Source organism: Cyprinus carpio, chromosome B25 (genome assembly GCF_018340385.1).
Source record: "Cyprinus carpio isolate SPL01 chromosome B25, ASM1834038v1, whole genome shotgun sequence".
NCBI lineage: Eukaryota > Metazoa > Chordata > Actinopteri > Cypriniformes > Cyprinidae > Cyprinus > Cyprinus carpio.
In genome coordinates this window covers 18,087,070-18,098,793 of record NC_056621.1, presented here as the reverse complement: position 1 = coordinate 18,098,793, position 11,724 = coordinate 18,087,070, and the positions used below count along the sequence as shown (strand labels likewise).

The 11,724-nt window shown below is 35.7% G+C and overlaps 2 protein-coding genes across 3 annotated transcripts; both read right to left on the bottom strand.

Annotated features, from left to right (window-relative positions):
- Positions 1 to 3,010: 3,010 nt before the first annotated feature.
- Positions 3,011 to 7,577, bottom strand: LOC109090917 (troponin I, fast skeletal muscle-like). The gene is made up of 7 exons (XM_042753291.1): positions 7,454 to 7,577; positions 4,487 to 4,514; positions 4,081 to 4,117; positions 3,860 to 3,988; positions 3,691 to 3,780; positions 3,436 to 3,612; positions 3,011 to 3,347 (listed from the first exon to the last, which is right to left on the bottom strand). The coding sequence occupies exons 2-7, from the start codon at positions 4,492 to 4,494 to the stop codon at positions 3,252 to 3,254; spliced, it is 537 nt and encodes a 178-aa protein (XP_042609225.1). The 5' UTR covers positions 4,495 to 4,514; positions 7,454 to 7,577; the 3' UTR covers positions 3,011 to 3,251.
- Positions 7,578 to 8,298: 721 nt separating this feature from the next.
- Positions 8,299 to 11,279, bottom strand: tnni2a.1 (troponin I type 2a (skeletal, fast), tandem duplicate 1). 2 transcript variants are annotated; one of them, XM_042753310.1, is made up of 7 exons: positions 11,193 to 11,279; positions 9,602 to 9,633; positions 9,396 to 9,432; positions 9,186 to 9,314; positions 9,012 to 9,101; positions 8,751 to 8,927; positions 8,299 to 8,619 (listed from the first exon to the last, which is right to left on the bottom strand). In XM_042753310.1, exons 2-7 carry the CDS (start codon positions 9,607 to 9,609, stop codon positions 8,524 to 8,526), a joined length of 537 nt encoding a protein of 178 aa, XP_042609244.1. In that variant the 5' UTR covers positions 9,610 to 9,633; positions 11,193 to 11,279; the 3' UTR covers positions 8,299 to 8,523. The 2 variants fall into 2 exon arrangements, with proteins under 2 accessions (XP_042609244.1, XP_018958374.2); XM_019102829.2 differs by lacking the exons at positions 9,602 to 9,633; positions 11,193 to 11,279 and having other exon boundaries at positions 9,396 to 9,452.
- Positions 11,280 to 11,724: the final 445 nt, after the last annotated feature.

The window sequence follows — 11,724 nt, the reverse complement described above, 5'->3', positions numbered from 1 at the left end:
CTGATAATACATATATACTCATGTATATCATTTTGAATACATATTCTTCCATTGCTTTTTTATCAGGCTCATATGTGTAGGTTCAGTAATTTCACTTTAATGGCAATGAATAGGATCTTTTAATTGTCATAAAAGTGAAATAACTGAACTGCACATAAACATAGGAGCCTGAGAAAAATGCTCATTTTAGAAGAAAATGTCAGATGGCACTTAAAGGCTTATTTTGCATCTCCTCATTTGTAAATTTTTAGGGCATAAAAAATTAATTTCCATGACAGATTTGATGACGGTGATGTAAAATTACCACAGGTGATCTTTCTTTCTTTTAGTAACAATTTTGGTGAAATTTGGCATGAGTCGTTAAATAAGGTATTCTTTTCATACTATGGTGTAGCCTATAAATCAGGGCCATATATCTACTTAATACTCTTTGATATGTTTGTCTTGGATTTATTTCGACCCCATGACTTGTTAGCAATGCTGCCATTTGAAACTGATAGTAACATAATTAATGCAAATACAGCTTTGACTACAGCTTTTTGTTTCTTAGGCATTCTTGATAATAACATTGCCTTTAAAATAGTTTTAAAATACTAATAGCAACACTATGGAAACTAAACTGCATAAACCTCAAAAAATGACAAAACTAGAGCATTTGTCTATGCAATATGTATATATGATTATTTTTTTTTTTTTAAATGACAATGCAGATAAAAAACAAAAACTGTCTAGTCGTCATATCAGTTTCATACTTAAGATGTTAACAAGCTACATAACTGACTAGTTTAGTCATACATGCCTTAAGATCCTGGACAAATGCATCTTTTTCACTTTGCAAATGATAGTGCAGCCAAACAATCAGTTGTCACAACACATCCTTCTTTTGTTAGAAAATTTATGCTTGTATACATAAATTTTGAGAAAATGCAAACCAAGTGAAATCATAGCCCAAATAAGCTCCTCACAGTGGGATTCAGTTTCTAAGTGTCAAATCATCACTTCATAAGTCATCGAGCAACACGTGAGTCATACTGAACAGGACCACGTTCATTCAATATAATGTAAATGAGAGATCAGTTTCTTGCATTCATAATTCATAACTATTAAAAATCGTATTATATATTAGACTTAGTCACAATGGCATGTTAAGCAATGCCATTAAGCTTCACAATATCAGATCACTTCAAATCCAAACATACATTTGAAATGCACACGTTTCCATGACATTTACAATTGCAATAATAAAGGACTTTTATTATTGCAAAATTAGTTTATCGTCACAGGCCTAACTACTACTACTGCAAACAATTTGACAGTTTATAAATAAAGTTGCTTAGATTACATGTAAATGTTGCTGTTCTCAATAGTGTTAAATAGATTAATAGTGGAATTACAGGTTTAATCCGGAAAGCAGGTGTTCGCAGTTAGATCCAGTAAAGAAAGAGTGCATTAAATCCTTTAGATCCAAGGTAAGATTGAGGGGAGTCAACCGAGAGGTGCTCACCACCCACAGAAGAGGCGGTGAGCAGGATTCACATGCTGTTGACAGGCAATGAGTGTTTTAATGTGCATTCTTTGATGGCTCAGCAAAACCTCAGATATCTCTTTAAGGAACACTGCTGTGTTGCTAAGACCAGTGGATCAGGGCACACATCTGAAATTCATACCACAAATACTTTCCATGTTCCCTTCTTAAAAATAACTTAACCTTTAAAGATGTCTTTCTTATTATTTGCTTATTTATTTATTTATTTATTTATTTGGTGTTTTTAAGAGACATCTGCTAGTTGTGGTGCCTTCTTAAAGTTATTAAACTAAAAAGAGAGACATATACAGATGAAGAAACACACCAGCAAATATAGGGAGATGTTGTGGGTCATGACTTTACTCACCCAATGATCCATCAAGACATATACAGGACATCATTCTGCAAGAATTATAAGATATTCTAATTATATTTTTAACTTCATGCTGAATATTAACCTTATAAAGACAAAGAATGAGGAATCTTACCTTGAAGATAAAACGAGGAGTACTTGATTTAGATTTGAAGTTACACTGAATTATAAAAATTGTGTGTAAAGTCAAAATGAAACATTGTTTGTAACCCAGTTTACTTTCATAATAGTGGCAGATTTCTGAGTGAAATGTACAGAGCCCTGCACATGGCATGCAGGAAAAAAATTGTAGGCTAAAACGTGTGCACAATTTACTATTTCGTTCCCTCGATTTATAAATTGTGCGCACGATTTACTAATTAGTTCCCTCAAATTGCTAAATTGTGCAAACATTTTATAAATTAAGAGAACAGATTAGTGAATTGTGCGCACAATTTAGCAAATTGAGGGAATTAAATAGTAATCGAATGCACGGTTTAGTGATGTGACATACAGCCAAGTATGGTGACCCATACTCAGAATTGGTGCTCTGCATTTAACTCATCCAAAGTGCATATACACATCAGTGAACACACACCTGGAGCAGTGGGCAGCCATTTATGCTGCGGCGCCCAGGGAGCAGTTGGGGGTTCGGTGCCTTGCTCAAGGGCAACTCAGTCGTGGTATTGCCGGCCCAAGACTCAAAACCACAACCTTAGAGTTAGGAGTCAAACTCTCTAAACACTAGGCCACGACCTTAGAACATCGAGGTAACGTATTAGTAAATTGTGCGCACAATTTTTTTTTTTTTCTTGCATGTCATGTGCGGGCTCCGTAGAAAGGGGATATTCAATGTGAAAAAATGTAGGGTGGGTCTGTGAGATATAAAAAGGTGTAGGTGGGTTGAGGGACTGAAAAATAAGACGTAAACCGAAAATGAGTCATTTTAACATCGACAAATTGATCACAATAAGACCAAGATTGTCTATAAAGAACATAAATAGGGTTGATTTTGATTCCTTGTTCACTTTAAGCAGTTCAAATAAATGAATAAACAAAAATACAACAAGGTAAAAGTTACAATTAGAGTTAAAAAGATAAAGAGAAAGCAGTTAAAAAGCAGAAAGCAACAATTATTACAGTTGGGATATTTATTTAGAAAAAAACATAATTTTGGCAAACAGTCAATCTGTATAGAATTACAAACTGAACACTTCATTGTTCAAGAGAACAATTCAAGTTTTGGCTGGCATTTTCTATGGATTATAAATTGAACTGTCCACTAAACAGCTCCCACAAAACCTTTAAGTGGTACATTTTATTCAGATCCAAGCCAATAAAAAGATCATTGTGGAATACTCATCATCAACATCTTCAAGCTTCAGTTTCAAACATCTTCTTCCTGCCACCCATACCAGCTTTATCCTCGATGTTCTTACGCCAGTCACCAACATCACGCAGTTCTTTATCCTGTGAATGGAGGTGAGATTTTCAGCTTTTGCAAACTGGAATTTCTTGACCTTATCATGTAAGAAAATTGGTCATCTGTTGTATTCACCTCCTCTTTGACCTCCTTCTTGACTTGTTTGAGGTTGGCTCTCAGGTCCATGGAGACCTTGTGCTTGGAGCCCAGCAGAGCTTGAAGCATAGCGTCAGCAGACATGCGCACTTTCTTCAAAGGAGGCTTCTTGAACTTACCCTTCAGGTCGACGATCTTGATGTTTAAGTCTTTAACCTAAAACACACAAAAAAGAATCTAAAGAGCACCTTGCTCATAGACCACATAGAAGGAGATCCACGTGAAACATCTTACCTCATTGACAACCATGATGGCTTTGTGCTCTAAAATATATCTCTCCTCATCAACAGCTTCGATTTTTGCATGTAACTCTTTGCAGAATTCCTGTTAAAAGAATTCCATGCTTTAGCTTTGAATTTCCAAAAACTTCCAACTTCTAGTTGTAGTAATAATTGAATTGTACCTGTAGTTCTTGTTTGGAGCTTGGGTATGACAACGTAGGGCAATGTTCTTCCATGTATCTCTTCCTCTCTTCTTTCTTCTCAGTCTCCTCTGCTTCCAGTAACTCTTTTGCAACCTGGAGCATCATGCCCTACAAGCAAATGTGACTCATTAAGACTCATTTTTCTTTTACTTTTATAACTGTTTGATGTTGGATTGGTTCAATAAGGCATGAGCTCTTACCTTCAGGCTGTGTTTTTTACTGCTAGACATTCGTTTTCTAATCAAGAGGAGAAATAAGGACATACTTTACATTAGGATATTGATTTCTCTGCTGTGCTACCATAGTTAGATTATACTTTGTTAGGACTGATCTACAGTATTTACAGTGTTTGTAAGGCAGCACAGCACTGATATTCCTCAAGTATTCGGGTTAGTGTTTGATTTCAACCATGAAACCAAAGTTTTAAACTTCTGCAGCAAACTCAGCCCAAACTGCTTAAAATACAGAATGTTGATGGTGTTTTCTTTCTTGCATCCATTTTACTATATAGTCATCCAGTGGTATTATGCTGTGTGTTGATTATTATACATAGTGTCATGTAAAAAATAAATAAATAAAAAAATGATGATGGAATGGCATACTTACTCCGACATTTCCAAGAGTTTATTTGCACCTTTTTGATAGAAAAGAAAAAGAGAAAGATTGGGTACAACTGATCTAGAGGACCATCCATTTTGGGTAAAAAGCACAATGCATGTGAACACAAATGCTTCTAGGTACACAAGCATAGCGTAGTTTCAAAATATGTCAGAACGCAATGCATAATGCATTCTCAGTGCCACAAGGGGCACTATAGTGTGCATTAGCACAAATTGTCTTTTTCAGTCAGTTATTCTGTTGTCATGATGGAGCAGCATTTTGTAGAGAATCTTGCTGAGAAAGTTAAATTACTTCTGAATAATAAAAGTACACCCTCCTTGAGTACTGATGTTTGTTACCATCAAATTGCATACCTCAATGTGTATTTTTCTAGGGTATGTTTTCTGACCAGTCAACAAGTTCTAAACCACAATTTTCATTGTACAACAACTTTGGTGAAGAATCCAGTGGTGGTAGGCCAAGGTTTGTTTTTTACAGAGTTTGGATCTACTGTACAGCCTTACAGTGTATTCACACCTGTCTTGTTTGGTTCGATTGAACTGAACTTAAGTTTGTTTCCCCTCTTGGTGCGGATCTTTTGGGCAGGTGTGAATACAACAGTAGTACTTAGGTGCAGACCAAACAACCGTACCGAGACCCAGCTGAAGCGATGGCCCCAGTCCGCTTCCAAATGAACTCTGGTTCGGGTTGAATGGATGAACCAATGAATGGATGACCTTAGCGCATGTTGTGTTTTTGTTTTTAATACAGTATATTTGGTTTACTTGCGGAAAAGGGCAGTGTGAAAGCGAACCACACCAAAAAAAAAGAAAAAGTGAACTAGCAAACTTTCCTGGTGTGAATATACCCTTAGGTATTTTTAGGTATTACATTAATGGTACATATTAATACCTAAAGGGTGCATATTATAACTTAATGTTATACACAAGGGAGTTATAGGACCTCTGTTATAGGATCTATCCATCAGGGAGGTCCACTGAAAGATGCTTTTCTTTAAACTTGAAGCTGAAAGCATTAGGCTACAACTTGTCTGAGAGTTGCCACAATGGTGAGTGATAAAAATGCATTCCAGTGCTGGAAATTTAAAAAGCAAAAATCGGAAAGCTCTCAAAGTAAAAAGAGGTGCTAAAGTCTGATTGTTAAGTGTCTGTGCTTTAACATTTTATAGTATTATAATGTTAATCCAAGTGATGAAGGATTTTGAAAGTTTGACAATAATTAGTGTAGAGTACTACTAGCATTTGTTAGAAATTTAGAAAAATAATCAAATGTAATAAGTTACATTAGTTAAATTCATATAAAACCCTACTTGTTACATTTTGAATAGGGTAACTTGTTATCTGTAACCTATTACATTTCCAAACTAACCTTCCCAACACTGAGGATAGAGCATGGAAAAGTGCCTGGACTTTGGAATCAGTAGTTCCTATTGCGCTGGGCTACACCCTACTCTGAAATAGGAGATAATTTAGTCCCTCAAAAAGTTGTTACTGCAACTAAAATCATTCCCAGTGCCTGTGATGTGAACATGCCAAAAAGCAGGTACTTCCACCAGCATTTATAGGAACTGTGAAAACGTTCCTCTAGTGCAGCCTTTTTGAAAGGATACCAGCCAGTGACAGCTTTTGTACCTTTTTTCTGAGAGTGTAACCATTGCATGTGGACACAATCCAATTGCACCAAATCCATAGACATGCTGATCGTGTGACCTTTTTGCATCGCCCTTAATGTCAAGAGTTGTGTAAACTAAAGAAGACCACATGGTTCCCAAGCGTCTTTGACTCATCCGAGAGGATTTTCTCCAGAAGCTCGATGCAATATGATCTCAAGGCCAGTACATCAGCTGCAGACACAGCCCCATCCTCAAGAGCATCTCTGAGATGTCAAAGATATGACAACACAGCTCTCCTTTATTCCCCGCTAAACAACCGTCTCAAATGTCTTTCTTAATATACTCCTGCTCCGAGAGACAGACCGGACTAACTGGTTAACTGATGACAAACTGATTGACTAATTTAGTACACTTAAATGGACTCTTAATGCCTCAGTGACATACTTAGAAAGCTGTGAAGACAACAGTCAGGTCACATAAGGCTATTTAAAGAAGGACTATTCTAAGTAGCCATGGAAGAAGATTGAGGACATGTTTAGCAGAAAACACATGGCGGAATAGATCAAGTAGTACAATGGTCTTCTTGTGTGAAGCTTTGGTAAAAGAGCAACTTAAGAACTCTTAAAAGTCAAGAGTCTATGAGGAAGTAGATGCATATTCCAGATGTTCCAGAAGGTTAAGCCATTTCAGATCGTTACACAAGATGTATAAGATGAACGAGTAGGTTTTTGTGAATATACAGCATTGTCTTTCGGGTTAAAAAGTACTGCAAATCAGTTTTATATGATAAAGTCTTGTAAATCAGTTGTTAATAAGGAAGGCCATAAGAAGGTGCTGACAGGTGGAGTAAGACTTAAGGATCAGTTTCAAATTTATGCTTTTGTCGGTGTTCACTTTCCCGTAGTCACTTTAGCAGTCAGTATATCAAACCTGACCTCACCCTTTAGGTGACCAATAAAAATGGTTTATTTGCATTTTAGCATGGTGTTTCCAGAATAAAAGACTTCTGATTAGTCCAAAAACAAACTTTTCATGAGTCAGAATCACCAGCAATGATCGTACATTATTTTGCGGATGATCTGAAGCTATTTTCACAAATCATTAACAATTCAACTTGGTTTTAAATGCCTATAAGTCTAGAACAACAATCTATACGTTACAATTATGTTCTCAACAAGTGGCTTCTTACCATAGTGACAGAATTCCTATGACAACCCTCTCCATCACCTCCATCATCAATCCCACAAACTACATTTTACAACTTTACAACAAAAATCTACAAAAAAATAGTATTTGCAAATTGCAAGACTAAGACAATGAAACAAGAGAACTGCTCTCACCTTTCTAGAAGAACAGAGGAACGTCTTCAAGAGACGGATGGTTGTCAAAACAAGACACAGACTATGGTCGTGTTAAGTAGGTTTATATTGCATTCTCTGATCTCTCTGTAAATCCATGGTTTCTCTTTATGGAAGTGGATTATCCGCCACACCAATGAGCTGACAAGGTCATGAAATACGGCACTATCCCTCCTTCACTGTGCTATCAGTATAAATAACCTGTCCTTCAAGACAGCCATTCTTTTATTTTGAGGATGACTTTCTCACAAAGGCCTTTTGCTTAACATGAATCTATCTATTTATATATCTATCTATCCACTGTCTGTCTATCGATCTATCTATCTATCTCTCCACTATCTATCTATCTATCCACTGTCTGTCTGTCTATCTATCTTTCCACTATCTATTTATCTATCTATCTATCTATCTGTCTGTCTGTCTGTCCATCCACTATCTATCTATCTATCTATCTATCTATCTGTCTGTCTGTCTGTCTGTCTGTCTGTCTATCTATCTGTCCATCCACTATCTATCTATCTATCTATCTATCTATCTATCTATCTATCATCCATCTATCCATCCATCCACAGTAGATTGTACCTCCAGGATTGTTTGTTCAGCATTCTCCAGTTTCCAGTTTATTTCAGGTGCCAGGAAGGTGTCACTGTTACCTGTTGTTTTTAATCATAATAAAATATGTTATTCACTTTTATTAAGTCATAAACCAAATGGATAATACTACTGACAATAAATACTTACTTGTTCCACAGATCGGTGAGGAAATCATGCAAAATATAAAGCTTGTTACAAAGTGGTTTATATGGCAAAATGAACACAGGACTTCATTCTTGCTTAACCAATTTAATGATAGCGTAAGACTTTGAGACATGGGTCGTGAATACACATTTCAATACCAGTTTTGAACAGAAAACTAAGTGATCATATTTACTTTTAATAGCATTGTCATTATCAAATGTAAATGAGTGTGTTTTAAGTACATAAAGAGATTATCACATAATTTTAGGCCAATTGTAATTCAGCAGCATATTGAACTTCAAAAAACTACAAATTTAAGCCTCGGTTTCAAACATCTTCTTCCTGCCATCCATGCCAGCCTTGTCTTCAACATTCTTACGCCAGTCACCAACATCACGCAGTTCCTTATCCTTTGAAGAGTACATGAAAGACAGTTGGTCAGTTAGCCAAAAGATTAAAAGATCAGCATCTTTCAGAATTGTGAAGGAAATACAGGAAACACAAAAAAAACCTCATGAGAACAATGCAGTTTATCGCTTACCTCCTCTTTGACCTCCTTCTTGACTTGTTTGAGGTTGGCTCTCAGATCCAGAGACACCTTGTGTTTGGACCCCAGCAGAGCTTGAAGCATAGCGTCAGCCGACATGCGCACCTTCCTCAGAGTTGGCTTCTTGAACTTGCCCTTCAGGTCAATAACTTTGATATTGAGGTCCTCGATCTAGAGTCAGTAAATGAGGGCCATCAGTATAGAAACTACAAGACAAAACAACAACTGTACTGGATTCGAATAATGACATCTTACCTCCTTTGCACTCTTGTTGACTTTCATTTCCAGGTCGTATCTCTCCTCATCAATGACATCAATTTTGTGGTGAAGCTCCCTGCAGAGTTCCTATAAACAATATATTTATTTAATTTTAGTTATCCATTTACGATGTTTTCTTTTTTTTTAGAAGGTGAATTTCTTATCCTTTACCTGTAATGCTTGTATGCCTGAAGGTAGAGACAGAGGCTGGCAGGTTTCTGCCATGTATCTCTGCCTCTCCACCTCTCTGTCCTTTGCTTCCTGTTCCAGTATACCTTTAGCGATGGAAAGCATCAAGCTCTGCAACAAAGAGAGGCTGGGTGTCATTGTTACTCACTGATGAATATTGAAAAATAAAATTCATTTTGAATCATATAGTACCTTCAGATGATGCTTGCGACTCGATGACATCTTTTTCCTGAGGTGTTTTGGAATCATTAAAATATATTGTGTTAAAATAGTAACTAATCACCGCAAGACAGCACTTTTTTTAATGTCCAGTATACACAAATATAAAAATAAACATTTTCTGATAGTTGAGGAAGATGATGATAATCTATAAAGGAGAAATCAAAATATTTACTTACTCTGACATCTTGGCTTAATTTAGTTTTTGCCCCTGTGAAATAAAATACCCAGTTTATAATTAACACAAAGCACTGGCAATATTACAGTATGCAATAACAGTAATTATTAATACACATTTCTAATTTAATTAAATTAAAAGATGTTCTAAAATATATTCATAAATGAATAAATATATATTCTTAAAATGAATTCATGAGTGTGTGTGTGTGTGTGTGTGTGTGTGTGTGTGTGTGTGTGTGTGTGTGTGTGTGTGTGTGTGTGTTTGTATGCATGCAACACTGTACTGTGACATGAAACAAAACCATTCATTCAAGCATGTATTTTGTGCATTAATGTTTTAACAACATGGAAGCAAAATGACAAGTAACCAATCTAACCACCAATCATCACTAGTTCAAATAAGGCCATAAGTCTTCTGGTCTAAAGTGAATCATATGCTATTTTTGAGCAGAAAATCTCAAGAGATGCACTGTGCTAAGCCTGTTTCTGGGTGATAATCAAAATCATGACCCCACCTCTATTCCTTCCCTCCCAATCATCTGAAACTGATCTAAAATAATCAGATCATGACGTCAATTTTTTTTTAATGCAAACCCCTTTCTTGTGGGTTTGATTTCTATTTTTATTCTAATTTTTTTTTTTTTTTTAAGGCTGAGCCTAACTTGACTATATAACCAAATTATCAAAATTATCAAAAAGGCAAGATTCACCCAATGAAAAGTTCTGTAATTTACGAATTTACTATTATATTATATTATATTATATTATATTATATTATATTCAATGTATGTGATCAGATTAAAATAATATTTAATATAATAATTAACTATTTTTAAGTCATTTAATTTAATTGTACAACATAAATTTTCCTACTGGGATCAAAACAGTAAATTAAAATAGCTCAAAACTAAATAACTGCCAACTCTCTAACTCCTTTGTATCTCAGGATTACTTTCAGAATGCAAATTGCAATGCCAGGTCTAAGGTTTGACAATGAGTATCATTGTGATAATGTGAGTAAATATGTAGTAAAGGCATTTATATTTGAGCTATGCCAACACCACAGATTTAAGCCATAGCATCATTGTCTAAGAGATCCAAAGAGATCCCTGTGCGTCATTTTAGACCCGTCAGCTGAAGCCTAATATTTATTTATTGACAGCAAGATAAACACTGGTATATCACCTTCCGATCCTAAAAGCCGAATCGGATGGCGTTTCCAAAACTCAAATCAACACATTACATTTCAGCTACCAAGTGTGCATCTAAAAATAGCAAAGTGGTTTTTTAATATAAGTTTTCTGTATTCCCAGTAAGGATGCAGAATTAATGTCTTGATCATGATCGTTTTCCCCCAACATATCAATGTAAGTCTGAAGAAACAATTTGCAAAAGCTTTCAGCATTTCTGTCACACAAACCAACTTGCCTTAAATTATGCTTACAAAGAAAAAAATTGAAGAATTTTCTGTCAACACCACCAGTTTTTTCAAACTATAGTGCAGCTGGCTAAGATGCATCTAGCAATTCCAACAGAATAAAGAAATGTACAAAAGGATAAGCAAAGGAAAAACAGAAAACTGCTTCTTACCTATGAGCTGAGGCAGACACAGCCAGAAGAATGGAGGAAGAATATGGTCTCTGTGGGCAGTGGGCATCATAAGTATATATTGTATTCCCCCATGACCAAGGAAATCCCATCTCTCTGTTTATGGTAGTAGATGCATTCAGAGAACCAATAGGCTCTCAAACACCTGAAACACAATATCAAATCCCTCATCTCCACCCCAAACCCCCTGCATATAAATAACCCCTCTTTAGATTGTGTATATTTTTAATCAAAGTGAAGCCCACACATGACACAGAGATAATGAATATCAAGACACCAGCAAGAGCATTGCATTACTGTGCTAAGCTAATAAACACAAGGCATTTCTTGAGCTTCACATATACAGTAAAAATCATATCAGAAGGAACAGTGCCCACCAACAGTTTTGATCGAGCTGTAGATTATAAATTAATAAATAAATAAAAAGAAAGAAAGAAAATAATAATTTATATATTGTTCATGAACAATGCTGGAAAGTTGTCATGACTAGAGATGGAAATGATCAGAAATGTAG